At 41.0% G+C, this 15,217-nt stretch overlaps 1 protein-coding gene across 2 annotated transcripts in view; it reads left to right on the forward strand.

Moving 5' to 3' along the window:
* Positions 1 to 15,217, forward strand: part of LOC105455141 (CREB-regulated transcription coactivator 1) — a 29,456-nt gene that overhangs the window by 9,469 nt on the left and 4,770 nt on the right. The window contains exons 3-11 of one of the 2 annotated variants that reach the window (XM_011698225.1): positions 6,451 to 6,715; positions 8,249 to 8,354; positions 8,598 to 8,748; positions 11,468 to 11,515; positions 12,477 to 12,623; positions 12,971 to 13,096; positions 13,371 to 13,532; positions 14,435 to 14,440; positions 15,133 to 15,195. In XM_011698225.1, coding sequence (XP_011696527.1) covers positions 6,451 to 6,715; positions 8,249 to 8,354; positions 8,598 to 8,748; positions 11,468 to 11,515; positions 12,477 to 12,623; positions 12,971 to 13,096; positions 13,371 to 13,532; positions 14,435 to 14,440; positions 15,133 to 15,195 — 1,074 coding nt within the window. Of the gene's footprint in view, positions 1 to 6,450; positions 6,716 to 8,248; positions 8,355 to 8,597; positions 8,749 to 11,467; positions 11,516 to 12,473; positions 12,624 to 12,970; positions 13,097 to 13,370; positions 13,533 to 14,434; positions 14,441 to 15,132; positions 15,196 to 15,217 lie in introns of both variants that reach the window. The other variant, XM_011698226.1, reaches the window with a different exon arrangement.

Consider the following 15,217-nt stretch of genomic DNA (forward strand, 5'->3'; position numbering starts at 1 on the left):
TGAACAAATTATTTTCGAAGAAAAAACTTAAATTTCATTTAAAATGAATTTATAAATTGGTCACTATTTGCGAAGGAACTTTACATCTTAAAAAAAAAAAAAATACCGCAGAAGAAAGAAGCTCACCAGGATTCTGTAGTCTTTAAGGCGAGAGCACAGACTTTTGCATAACGCACAAGACATAAGAGAATCAACTAATCAGAATATGAAATGAAGGACTCTAATTGGTTGATTTTCTTATGCATTATGTCTTGTGCAGCGTTATGCAAAAGTCTGTGCTCCCGGCTTTAGAACGAGGAGAGTTCGCACGCGAAAGGGTATTCCTCCAACGATGCGAGTAACCACGCAAGCTCCGGGAGCACAGCAGAAAACAAACACCACCGCGTACACGTGCTTCGGGGCAAGTGTGCACTCGCATACGGAATATTGATCGCGTTACTTGTGCAGGTACTCGCCAGTTTCATTCGTTCCCGGCGTGCCGATTGTTACGGCCGTTGCTGCTGCTGCATCCGCAACTGCTGCACCCAGCTTCGATTGTCACGAAATTTTCACGAGAGCGTCAATGTTGTTTCTCGCGGTAGAGCGCTTTACTGCCGTTTGCAAAATCCCCGTCCCTTGATCCGCCCGTTGCGACTGACACGGTAATCGATTTTCGGGGATAACGTTCGTTTCGCATTGAGATTCCCGGGGATTATAACGTTCGCGGCGTGTACTAACAAAGCAATCCCTTTAAGACCTCCCAATAGACTTGTTATTTCTTGCTTTATCCGCTTTATGACGGTTTATGAAATTCAGAGAAGACGCACGTAGATCGATACTTTGGGTAGAATAATCCATTGTTCGCGCGGAAAAGCGGAACGCAAACACGACGTACGAATTCGATCAGAAATGCGACGTACGTCCTGCTTCTTTCTTATCAACCGGCAGCCTTGAATGGCGATGGGTATCCTCGTCAAAGTGGGTCATCGCCGTTGAGAGTCGGCAGACGGCGGCGAAGCGTCGTGACGATGACCGACGACGACGTGCGTGTGTGGGTGGAGCGAAATTGTCATCAGAAGGCAAGGGTAGAGACCTAGGTCGCTGAAGCAGAGAGTTGCGAGCGAGTAGGTGGAGCAGCAGGTCGTAAAGGGAAGCTTCTTCCGCGACGGATCGGTTCCCGACCTCTTTAACGCGCGTATTTCTCGCCCCATTCATAACACGCGTCTCGCACGTCCTCCGTTCTGCAGGCTGCACAAAAATACTTGGTCTAACTCGGTCTGACTCACCATTAAGATCCATCTTCCATTAACGAAAATTTAATCATTCGCCACCGTCTCTCCGCCTCTAATGTACCTTACGCATTGAATCATGGCGATGATCGAACGTTCGATTAATATTCCGCGTAAGTCTGATGCCGCTAATTTACATTCAAGCCTTAAATCCTGTTTTGCATTTTTAGCAGGAAACACATTTCCGAAGTTGAAATCCAGTTCCAGCATAATTCTGCCCAAAAAGTTTGATTATCTCGCGTTACGTAATATTATCCAATATAATAGGGGGGTCTTTGATTTTCTCGTTGAGAAAATTCTTACACGGCGTGATTCGCGCGAGGGACTGCTTCGCTCCATAATTTCTCATTCCACTGCACCGTTAGCGATCCGACATCGGACGGTCGACTTGCATAAGAGGTCAAATGAAGATAAAATTACAACCTGGAAAGTGTCATCGGCGTTCGATCGACCACAGTGTCCTTGAATATCATCTGTGAAAGTCGAAGGACATAAGCCGGATGAATATTTAATAGCGGAGTATCGTGGCTCAAGTCCAAATTAAAGTTCATTCAAGTCGGGGAAAAAGATGAACTTCCCCGTCGCGAAATTTTTCTTAGCGTCGGTATATAAATCTTCCGCTTTGTAACTGTGCGAATGCTTGTATTATTTTTGCGCAAAAAAATTGATACTTTGTATTAGGATGTTAATTTTTTACTGAAAATAATTATGCCGTGAATCTGTTCGTACAGACCCAAGATTTTCCCTCGTATTTCGCCCTTCCTCTTCGTTCGGGCATGAACCACGCGTATTGACGCGTACACGACTTTATAACGGTTGAAAACGGTTCTTTTTGCACAATACTGTATTAAAAGAGAATTTAATAAATTATCGTATCCAACAGCTTAAAAGGATTATCTGCAACGTAAAATTGTTCACAAATTAATAACGATCAATTTTATATAATTGTTATCTGCATAAATTAAATGAGATGTTAAATCCACGGCACGTTTTCAAATATATCTCTTCTTAAATATTCATGTAATATTTTTCATCGAAAGAAAAGATAGCGACCAATACGGACACAAGTATCAGACGCAAATGGTTAATAGAAAGTCGCTATAATAAAACCATTAAAGTATATAAATGATTAGTAGAAAGTCGCGAAGTTTCGCGTTGGAAACTTGTTTCGCTCTGGGTGAGAGATCAGGACTGGATTTCCATGTAAATAACACAAGCGAGAGCTTTTAGGAGGCTGTGCACAAAAATCTGAAAAATATTTTCAACTTTTGTTATTATATTCGGTGATCTTTCTCAGTGCCTTTCAATTCTCTCGTATCGTAAGGTGAGGATCGGAATAAATTTAAATTCGGGACCGACCGTACGCGACATACATCTGATATAGTGCTCTGCACTCCGCGAGGCGATCGGATGAACAACGATACGTTGCGAGCGCAACGTGCCGTCTATATTATACTTTGACAGACTCGCTCTCCGCGGTAATCTCATTCTTGAATATGGATAGCGGAGTAATTACATTCTGGCCTCTTCGTGGCGAGACGTGAAACACAGGGAGGGAATCGGCTGGCGGCGCGGCGACGCGACCGTACATGTAACATCGATCGCAGCCTTGTAACCCTCAATGTGCTTCGCATCCGTCACACGTTGCTCTCGCGAGACTAATATTGGCGTCGTGTCAGGAAATGCAGGTAAGCAGAGTCGCTGTCGCGTGCGTTCACCGGCACGTGCCGACACGCCAGGAACAGTAGTGACGATGAACGTTACCGCGTATTCTCTAATCTATTGAAACTTATTTTCTAGAGAGAGAGAGAGAGAGAGAGAGAGAGAGAGAACAGTGTATGAAGATACATATGAAAACCGCCAGAGCGCTCTAAGTGATAAACGGCCTCACATTGTTTTCAAATGGGTCATTCGTTTCTAGACTAGAATGACAACGTATTTTATAGTCGGGAAATACACGGTATTCAACGAGAAGATTGTCTAAAAGAGCGCTAACGTTTCGCTCATATCGTTTCTCTCGTCGAGAGAAAGAGTTAGACGAGAAATCGACCTGCTGCATGGCTTTAACTTTTGGGACGAATATAGCGAATATGGCTCGCGAGGACACGGACATGCCTTTTATTAGCGTCGACACTAATTGAAGGTATGTTTCTTCAACGAGCGGCTTGGTCGATGCGCCGCGTCGCGCCGTCTCGTGCAACGCCCACGGCCCTGACATTGGGAAAGTTATGAATGAAGACGTCGACCCGCGTGGAGTTACCATTTCGTTTTCAGATTTTTGATATATAATTAGTAAAGTTTCGATCTCTTTTCCGAGGAGTTCTCAAAGATTTGATACGCGTTTGGCCTATTTTCCCTATCTCGTATTTTTCCCAGCATCGTTCTAGAGAGAAATTAGCAGAAAGGTTTTCGTCGCGCGCGTTTTTCATGAAAAGAAAGAAAAAAGCGTTTCGATAAATTTTCCTTTTTGGAAATTAAATAATTAACAGAGAAGTCTTTTGTTTTAGGTTGTATTAAAATAGTAGCTTCTCTCCATCGATTTGTGTGGTGGCGCGATCGTCGTCATAAATCATACAAGTTAATAGCATTTTGTGGCTGCTTATAACATCGTTATTTATAATTTTCTGGATGGGGTTTTATCCCAACAAAGGCTTTATATAAAGCCCGGCGTGGCCGGAGCGAGCGTCCACTACGATGCGCGATGGAATATGTTAACATCTACGTTATCATACGCGCGGACGCGACGAATATCCCGGACACGTGCACGCGCCACGTCTGTGTGTGTATGTACGTGTGTATGTACCGCTCGTGTATGCGACGTAAAAAAAGTCGCGGTGAAGCTATTCTTGCATCGTCACTCACTATACCAGACGCCGATACGTTCTGCATATTACATTATGCAAATAGGGTAACGTAGCGTAGTGATGATCCGGTCGTTAAAACTTGTATCGCGCGGCGCTAGCTTCCTCAAAATACGCTTCGATAAAACCTATCGCGGGAGTTATCACACGCATGCTTGCGCGCATGGTTAAGCTGTTACGTCACCGGCAATTCCAACTACGTGGAACTGTTGCGTCGCATATAAATATCGCTACATCTACGGCGAGTAAGAATCAAAGGTTTCTCGTAATGAACGAGAGACGTTAGTCATAAACGCCTTGTCTATCATCACTTTCGATACACAAGGCCGAAATTGTACGGAAAGGAAACACAAAACAAACGAGAAATTATATCAGCATCGAAATCGCATGTGTCGCATGATAGTATTTCATTATATTCGCATTTCTAACTTGACATAAATAGCGACAGTTTGATTTCGAAGAAAGTGTTGTGTCACGTCAATGTTTTGCTCGCGCATCTACTTGAAGTATAATGTCGAAACGCCTTTCGAAATTGATACCACCATGTGATTAACGAGCGGACGACACGCGCAGTCGTTCAACATCGTCCACGAACGTCCATAATCGTGGGAGAGACGTTCCGTGTTTATCGCATAATTCAACAGATATTAGGTAATAGCCGTGCGACCCACGTTCATCCAACACATGGCGACCAACGCAGCAGATAGAGATTTCTTTATTGGATTCGCAGTCTCTCGCCGCAGACAGGAAGTTCCAAAATCCCACAAGATCGTTTCATCCCCGTTAGTCTGGCATTTATTTTCTTATGGGAATTTAAAAGGGAATTTTTTTTAATAATACGTGTTTTCTCGCAGAAAAGCTCTCTCTCGAACTTTAAATTAACCCGAACATTGTCGTTATAATGATTATTAATTATGGTTGATTGAAATTATTTGCATTATATATCTATAAGATTACGAGACGAATGCGGAAATACAAAGACGAGTTTAGAACTGCAGAATAATTTAATAGAGATGATTGTAAGATGTACAGAATATCGCAAATAATCCTCACCTGGAGTTTCTTAAAAGGAAAACGCGGTATCATCTGATCGCGTTAGCGACGTCCAATTTGCAGAATGCCTTCTTTTCTTCAGATGTAAAGCAGCGAGATATATTGCTTCTCAGTGGCCCTTATTGCACATCTTCCAGCGTCTCAGGCGAGAGGCGCCGTAAGGGAAGAGTGTTGCAACTGTTTGCTGAAAAACTTGATAATCGCGGCAAAAATAGCCGTGATAGAAAGCCGCGAGGTGACGACGATCATTCGATAGATTATATAAAATTTATGCGGAAAACGTGAGACATTCACGAAGCTCAAACACGTTGAATTTTCTCACTCGTTAGAACGCGGTATGAATTTCGTCAGATGAGACACCTGAATGGGATTTCTATGGGTATCCGAGCCGTTCGAACACCCGCATTAAATTTCTTTACGTCGTTTTAATCGCCACTCATAACGCCAACAACGACGGCAGGTCGTAAAGCAGACGGGACATTTTATGAGGCGGGATTCGCGGAGCGAGAAAATTCTTCGCCATCGGTTGAATGGTTCGCCGGTGGTTGCGAGGTGGTTCGGAAACCGGGTCTTGCCACCGTAGCACGTAGATAGAAGTGAATTATTTCGCTTTGACCTCGACTCCTTCCTTCCCCCCACATATGAAGCACGCGAGTGTGTCTTCGTAAAGATTCCTCTCAGGCGCACTATGTAATTCAGAATAATGAAATTCACCGGAATCCTATCTTATCAGCGAAATGAGTGTTCGTTAATTATAATCGTTCGTTTCCCGGAACATTGATATCGCTGGTTGCCCTTTTCGCATTTTTATTTGAAGAATATAATCGAGCCATACGCTCGTACCACGAATAGCACTTACGTGTCTTTTTTAGTCTTTTTTTTTTCGCAAAGAAGAATATAAAATTATTTCGTCGCATCGAAATTTCGAAAAAAAGATATTTACAATATATATATATATATATATATTTTTTTTTTTATTATATATATATATATATATATATATATTATATACAATTAAAGATATTTACATTTTATACTGTGAATATATTTGCTGGTTGCGATCTAAATATTATGTGGACAGCAATTGTACACAAGAAGTTACGCCGCAACGAAGCAGCTGAGTAAGAAGGCACACAGCACACTGCTCGCTACCGCACGATTCGCAAACATTTCCCCCGTCGTTAATTTACGTTGCAGTCCCCCGCACGCTGTAAATCGCATCGCTGCAAATCGTAATCCTCAAGGGGGATTTGTGCGTATCTTTGCAGACGGCGCTCAGCAATCTGGAGGAGATGCAGCATAATGCCATGTACCGTAGCGATAACAGGAGCCGGAGCATGGGGGTGGGACCTATGCGATCTCGCCCGATGGAGAAGAGGCACGACACGTCGCCGTACAGCGGCGTGCCTTACCTGTCGCCACCGCCGCCGGATACCTGGCGGAGAACGAACTCGGACTCGGCTTTGCATCAGAGCGCCAACGAGGCTTGCCAATCAACCTCCGCCATACCTCATCGACGAGGTAGCGACGCATGTCGGTTTTTCTCTTTTCTTTTTTCCTTTTTTATTTATAATGCGTAAACCTGTTCCGTCGTGTACCAGTACACTCCGGATGACCCGCGCACGACGCGGGCGCTTTCTCTCAACGACGGATGCTGCGTGAAAGATTGCGAGAAATCGGCGCGCTTCTTGTCTCTGTGCGTCGCCGAGATGGTATATATTGGACCTTACGTAATACAAGGTTTCGTCAAAGCGCTTGTTATGTGCTCTTATCTTCTAATGGGAATTAAATGCCTTGGAACTAATGTCTATTCGTGTTTCCTTAAGTATCTCCATTATAAATAAATAAAAAAAACAGAACTGTTCACTCCACCTCAATTCGTATCGGGAGATTGAGAAACGTGTCTAGCCTATCTAAATACTCTGTTGTAGTCTATATCATTTTTTTAAAGTTTCTCCTAACTGCAGTCGATCACGGTCCGTCGTAAAGAGAAGGGCGATTAATCATACATCTTGCATAAAACTCACCGTTTTACGCGCGCAAACGTTATTTCGTCAACCGTTAATAATTTATACGAGGTTTAAATGACACACCGTGTACTTTACGTTATTTATTTTGCGTAAAGACGAAATCGCGTTTTTACTCCCTCAACGTTTAACAATTCGAGCGCAATCGAGCGTATTCGCATAAAGGAAAAAAATAACACAGTTTTTCAGTGTCGTTCAGCCGCTCTACTAATGGGTTCATCCTGTATAAAACATTTCCCATCTTCGCGAATTTCGCTTCTTTGACTTTTGACGCGATTTTCACGAATCAGCTCGGCTCGGAAATTCATTATCATATTGCCTCGTTACCTCGTTATATCGCGACACTGCTCCGCTTCTCTCAAGTAGTTACATAGAGAATTTTACAAAGAGATTGATTCCTCAGACCTGGCGCGCTCGCCTCTGAAGTGCATGCGGCGTAATCTATACGCGTTAAAGGCTTTCACGACTCGCAAACTATGAACCCAGGATTTTCGCGGTTTCGTTTACGTGACTGTCTTGCATTCGCGAAACTAATTAGGTGCTTTCGCTGCACGTCGATTACAAAGTTCGTAAAATTTAATCAACGAATCGATCCTCTCTCACGACAAAACTTTCGCCTTTCTTCGCGTCGAACATGTGACATGCAAAATTTCCGGAAGCAATAACGCGGTGTGCAGTTTTGATACACATTATCCTTAAATCACGTCAAATCACGAAACTTTGCGGAGCAATCTCGCAGGGATCGCTCTACAACGAAGCATATGAAATGTTATACGATAGTAACGTTAGTAAGCGGTATTACGTTGCTCCGGAGAAATTGGATAACTAGTTTGAGAAACCTCATGCATTCTGTACAACCGTAACGGAAGATTCTGTATTATAAATGATCGTTTTATATTCAGCATCGCGCAACAACATAGCAAACAAGGTATTGCCTGGAGTAAGAGAATCCGCGGCACGTTAACGTTATCGACAGTCTTTGCGACGCGCTACTATACGTAATTACGAAACTTGACAAATCACGTTCTTTAATTAACAGATCAACATGCTATGACCGGAAGCGGAAACGACAACAGAGATTCTCATCATGGCTTCATCGAACGACCAAGATCCTCATGCGAAATGCCTAGAGTGCCTGGGATTAAGTACGTACCGTTAAATGATAAGATATCAATAGCGCATTTTAAAAAGTTACAGTGCTTTCGTGTTAATACCGAAGTTCTGAAAATGTTTCCCTTTCAGTTTGATTCACGATTAGTTTTTTATGACTTTTACACTAAGCGCGATCGATACCGCTCAGTGAAATTACATCCGATAAAAACTTTTGTTTGATTGCGTTGCGAGTTAATTGAGTTAGTTACAATTTTCGTGAAATTTTTTTATTTCAGCATATACCCGAGCTCGCAACCGCCGGGACAACAAATACCGATAGGCAACAACACGGGGTCGTTGCCCGACTTGAGCAACGTACACTTTCCGTCGCCACTCCACACTCCTCTGGACCAGGAGGATCATTCGAGTAGTACGCCGTTCAGCAATGTAAGTTGTTACAACCGATTATCGTACATCGACTACGATAACATTTTCTCTTTTCTTTTCTTCTTGATCTTACACGCACTTTTCGCGAGGCTGCACGTTTCTGAAAGAGTCTTCATCGCTTTTACAGCGACGTTCCATTTTTTTATATTTTTTATTCTCTCACCTGTCTTCGATCCTCGGAGAAAATGTCTGTAAAATGGCATCCAAAAAGAAGTTAAGGATAGTTTGACCATTTTTATGTCATTATCCGATAAATCTATTATTGTCTTGCCTTAACAGATCCGTTTCTCCGAGCGATCTTGCACGTATATCAAATAAAAAAAACGAAATACAGTTTTGGTTATTGCTCGCGAATGTACAATCGCCAATAGGGTCTATAAATAAGCGGCGTTACTCATTGCTATTCAATGGATAATTTAAATCCATCCGGTCTGTACGATAAAATCTCGATATCTGAACAGTTAGACTTTAGATGCGCAGTATCAGTTAGAGCTTTTAATCTCTCAACTTAGATCAACTGTGACGATTAAAAAATTAATATTTCAAATATTCCAAATTTATTTAATTACCGCTTTTTTAATAAATCAGAAGATTTTATTGTATCAAAATACTGTTGAAATACAGTATATAATAATTATCTAGTATCTATGCTTGAAAGACACAACCTGATATAAGTTTATCCAAAAAATTTGTGATAACATAAATTTTATTTACAGAAGAAATACATTAATTTTTTTTTAAAGAGCGGCTTTTATCAATATCAATATGAAGTAATCTGTATTTCTGCATTTGAGCGGATTGAAATCGGTTAACTAACTTAACGTTTTACAATTGATGTGGCCGACGAAAGAATATCCGATTAAAGAAGGTAAAAGGCAGATGTCGATATCGAAATTGTTCATTCGCGTTTTTCTCTCGGTCGATCTCTTGTTTTTTCTTTTTTTTTTTCAATAATTGTCGTTTACCCCGCATATTTTTTATCGCTCGCGCGAGCGAAGTCGTCGAGCCACGTACGGACAAGCTGTAGACAAGTAGGATATACCACTGAAAACGGGAATCTCTTTTTGAAATGGTCGAACCGCTGGTGTATTCCAGAGTCCTCAAACGAGCAGTCCCACAAACCTGTCCAGCCCGACCAGCTTGGCACAAGCTGGTAGGCTCTCCTTTTCACAGGATCCGTCAAGCGTCCAAGTAAATATCCTCGCGGCCCCGTATTACTTGTAGATTGTGCCTACTGTTATATAGCACAGCGGATTTTTAATTACGAGTGACACGAACCCAACAGCTCTTCTTTGAAGTCAATACTCATTTGTTCAAAGAGCTCGGATTCACGAGCTTCTATTTTAGATACTTGAAACGATAATACGTAGATCTCGGTTAAGAGCCGCTGTCGTGAAACATTGCAAAAAGCGTGCGAAATATCTGAAAATTATTTTGGGATTTTTTTTATTTAAAAAATACTTTTCGAAAATTCCTTGTGGGGTCACGTTCCAGCAAATTTAATCAAGTTTACATCGCGAAACGATATCGAATGCTCGGATATTTCGCATCTTCACTAGCAGATTACGGAATCGAGAGGAGCGTATTTTCACGGTTCTAAATATTTAAATTCGCAGTAAGTAAAAACCTTGATGTGTAATCGCATGATATATGCTCGAAATCTGAATTAACGAAACGTACGTGAACAAATTTAAAAGTCAAATACGTGTTTACAATAGTTTTAGAGAAACTCGCTAAAAATGTTACCTCGGTTCCGTAAAACGATTTTGTTTATTGGAGAATGTAAATTAGGATGCGATGGTTGCATGAGAGGAACACTCGTTGTGCTTTTCTGTGCTTTCTTAAATGTTAGATCGTTTCGATTAGAGTAGCGCTAGAATCTTGAGGTATTGCAGTTGCTTTCAGGAAAAAAATATAAGTGGACCGTTATTTATTTGGCGCAGAGCTAACGATACAGATTGCGCAGTGAAAAAAGAAAATCAGAGAAACATTATCTATCGCGGGAAGCACTACATTTCACATGTTACGTAAACGTTGAGGAATTTCCTTAGCAGTAATTTTCGCATGTAATTGAATTGCTTTCACGCTTAATTCAGTAATGTTTGAAAACGCCATCGCGCTTTAATCAGAAGAGGATTTTTTTATTTTAAATATCTTTCACTAAAAGGCAATTTTCCTCGGCATGCCCTCTCGATGTTCGAGTATACAAATTCCATCGTAGCTGAATATCAACTTTTCTTTTTTCCTTAGCGTAATATTCTATGGTTAACGTAACAAGGATATAATGTTGTGCGCAATTATGCAGCGTTAAGTTCGAAATGAAACTTTTGCAGCACGCTATGGAAAGCACTTGTGACCTAAATGCGTCCTGACATTATTAATATAGAATTTAATAACATTTATCGAGCCCGCTCGATAATTCTGATCGTTAAACCGTACTGCAAACGCGAAATGAATTACTCGAGGAAACTGCTGCACCAGCGCGTCGCGCTGGCGCGACATATTTTTAATGAAAAAGAAAAACCCGGGCTTTTTAACACGTTTATTTCCGTTTTCCATTTGTTAATATCAGGACGTATTACGTTTTAGTGACAGCCAGAAAAATTCGGACGATAGTACCGCGCGTTTTATATACCGGCGGCGTCTGTCTCTCTTAATTTTCTATTTATTTTTTATTTTGCCTTTGTTGTAGTGGTTGTTTGTGTTTGTTATTTTGCAGACCCATTTATCAGTGCCTGTTAACTCTAGGTTTCTTCACACGTGTAAGGTTAGTAGACACACCAGTTTCTCGCTCTCACGACGTATTTTAATAATACGGTATATACCTATACGCTTATGTTGCTGCCTCTTAGTCGCGCGATGGCCATTAACACCGTGGCATTTTTATTGTTTTGCTTGTTATATAGCACCGAGCTTGCAGACAGACTCGAAATACAATCAATAACGAAACGTGTGTATGCTAACGCGTAGTGTGTACGCGTATCGGCTCGTCGCAACATGCATCGGGCTTGAAAACGAAAAGTAACGCCGCGATAATTGCGTTTGGCAGAGGGAACGGGAGAGTAAGAGTTACGCAATAATCATTCTAAGGTAATTTCAGCGTGTGCGAATCATTTGTTTCTGCATTGTAACGTATAATCAACATCTTGTGCGAATATTCAGCGCGATTGAGAATCTAAAAATTTCAAAAAGAAGGATTCTGAAGAGACTCTTCGAGGCCGATTTGAGGTCAACTTCTTTTATCGCCGAATATTTCTTTCGGAATTTTATCTCTTTCGCGGACGAAGTCTCTGAATGTTGTATGAAAACAGCCTATACGTGCCAAGATATTACTCTTCGACTGCCAAAAGCGTAATTCGTAAATATCTAGCGCATGGCACGCCTTCGAAGTCGTGCTGAAACGTTTGCTACAAATTCGGTAGAGCAACTCGGTTGTTGCGGCGAACCGCTTCCGCAAGTCCGATGCTGTAATCAATGATGTAGAGATCGATTACGCGAGCCTGCTGCGACTATGTAGCGTCTATTCAGTTGAGTTTAGTTACACGAAAGCGCGAAAAGAAGAGAGATAGAGAGAAAGAGAGAGAAAGAGAGGAGAGAGAGAGAGTGTGTGTATGTGTGTGTATGCGTGTGGAGAGAGAGAGAGAGAGAGAGAGAGAGAGAGAGAGAGAGCAAAACGAAAGAGGCGACAGAACGACGATCGATCGTTAATAGCGATGGGTATGAAGCAGGGTGTGGCACTGGAAAACAGCACAAGTACTTCGCAACAGGATCTTCAGAGCTATCCGCAGCAACCGGCGCCGACGGCAACGTCTCACAGCCCGACTGCTGGCCATTACATTTATCAACAATCGCACAGTCCTGTGCCGCAAAGTCCAGTTAGTATGCCGATCGACCAAGTTGGGCGTTTCAAAAATTCTTATCGTAATGCATGAGTAGTATTCGCTATTACTATAAATACTTACAATTAGATGCATATATCTACAATTCGCATTTAAATAGTCTTGATTTATTTTCGTATAAATACTTGAGATTTAATTGATTTAATTAACTGTACTGACAATGAGTAAACAACATTTTTTTCGAAAAAGTTATCGATCTAAGAAATGAAAAATATTAATTCGTCTAACTCTAATATTATTATATAAGTTTCACGAGTGAATTGTTGTTAATATATAATTACTAGCTAATAATTTACTATATCTTATTGATACTTGACATTCAGAAAACGTCACAGCACCAGCAACAGCAACTCAATCAGCAATCGCAGCTCAATTCGTTGGGATCGTATAGATCCACGCAGTCGGTGAACAGGCCGTCGCCGCAGTCGTCACCTAGTCTAACCGTTCAAGTGAGATCATCTCTTATCATAAAATATCGATAGATAACGAGGGTTCAATAATCCTCTATATAGAGTCCTTTATCTTAGAGATACAGTATCAACTTTCAAAATAATTCGTACGATAATCATTATGTAGAGTCACCGTTTGTAATAATTTATTGACAATAAGTGCAAAAGACTACTACATAATTTCATCCAACGTAAGAAAAGTTCTATTCTCGTGTCCGTAATAGTAGCTTCATGCGACTAACGAGTCTGAAAGTAGTACGCATTCCTTTTTCAGGGGAGTCCCTTAAGTTATAGCAATAATCCATCGGCGCCGCCTAGTCCTACAGGACATCCGGGTCCACCCAGCTTGACGTCCGATGCTATCGATCAGAATACTTATTTCATCAATCAGGCGCAAGCGGCGGCCCTCCAGCAGGATTTCGAACAGTTCACAATGGTACGTGAGTCATTCGTTTTTTAAGCATGGCTGGAAATGGGATTGACTTATTGCGTTTGAGTTCGCGAAGTGTCACGGGCGGACATCTCCGAAAAGGGGCTCTTAAATTTTAACGTTAAATCCGATTGACTCGAAGTTCTGAAGTTTCGTAAAATTAAAATATCGGCTCTCCCGTTCGACGGTCCGTTGAACAGGTGAGAGAAAGTAAAAATTTTCCAGGCTATCGAAAATATTATTATTCGATCGACACGTTGGCAGTGGTCCAGTCGTACGTTCGGCATCCTTATCTTCCTCATGATGGAAGCTGTATCTTAGACAAAGGGAAATTCGATATATAATTTCTATCTCAGGCAGTCTGTCTCCATAAATTTCGACAAACCCGAAATTGTCGACGCGCAAAGTTTCGCGAATTCACACTGTCGTTAGACATTGTTAATCCGCCTTTCCGGAACATAATACGCACGTGCTACACGTTTTACGCGGTATTTCAACATATAATTGCATTCGGATTTTCGCAGAGAGAAAGAGAGAGACAGAGAGAGAAAGTGTGTGTGTGTGTGTGTGTGTGTGTGTGTGTGTGTGTGTGTTCCGCATGCTATGACTTACTTGTGATAGGTATACACGCGCATGACCGTAACGTCAGAACTCGCACATTTTATTTCGTTATTCTCGATAAAGGCAATTGATATTTTCAAATGAGAGATCGTTGTAATTAATTTTTTTTCTCGCGTTGCATTTGCTCGCGTAATGATACGGCGCTAAAATTATAGTTCTCCGATTCCGATCTGAATTCGATCATCTAACAATCGTGATTATGTAACTACGATCAATGCATCAATTATAATTAATTAAGGGATACCCGATCCTAATTGGCGCTCAATCTTTTTTTATGCATGTCGAAGGGACTGGTAAGTATTTGCCGCTGAACTGCTCGCATCTAATGAATAGTAAGGGTAAAAAATAAAAATAAAGACAAATATAATGAGGTTAACGATTATAATATAATGAGGTTAATCGAAATTTTGATGAAAGACGCAAGTAGAACTACAAAACAAATGTATTTTAACTTAATTAGCTTTACAATTTTAAGTTTGGACTTAGAATTTTTCATTTAGATATTTTAATTATTGATGTGTAACAGTTTCCGCGCATATACAAATACTCATTTTTCACCATGCAAGCTGATTGGTTTTGCGAATTTCAATAGATATAATATGCATTACTCTTCAGGCGATTTGACCTTCAAAGCTATAATTAATGCTACGCGATGAATTATTCCAAGCGAATGATTCGTATAAATTATTCTGTCGAAGTCACTTGATATTCTACTGTGTTACATCGTCAAACGTTCCTTTCTTCAAAGGCTTCAAATTATGATTCCTAATTTTTTTTATTTAATAGAATGCATCTAATATGAAATTATAATCGTAATTAGCTTACGATCGCGATAGGGTATTGAATTAAGAAATTAGATTTTTATGAAAATTAGCCTTATAATTATAGTCGGTAAAAGACGACTGTATAATTATATTTGATTATATATTGCCTCTAGACTTATAGTCTTAAGTCTTGTTGTTTATCTGTTGCCTGCATTCGTCAGGAGTGGCCCAAATTCGCGCAGCAGCTGATGGAACTCGGTTGTACCTGGACCACGCAGATAGAGGTGAAATATCGCCATTAGTTGA

The sequence above is a fragment of the Wasmannia auropunctata genome, unplaced genomic scaffold (assembly GCF_000956235.1).
Source record: "Wasmannia auropunctata unplaced genomic scaffold, wasmannia.A_1.0 LD335921.1, whole genome shotgun sequence".
In the NCBI taxonomy this organism is placed as follows: Eukaryota; Metazoa; Arthropoda; class Insecta; order Hymenoptera; family Formicidae; genus Wasmannia; species Wasmannia auropunctata.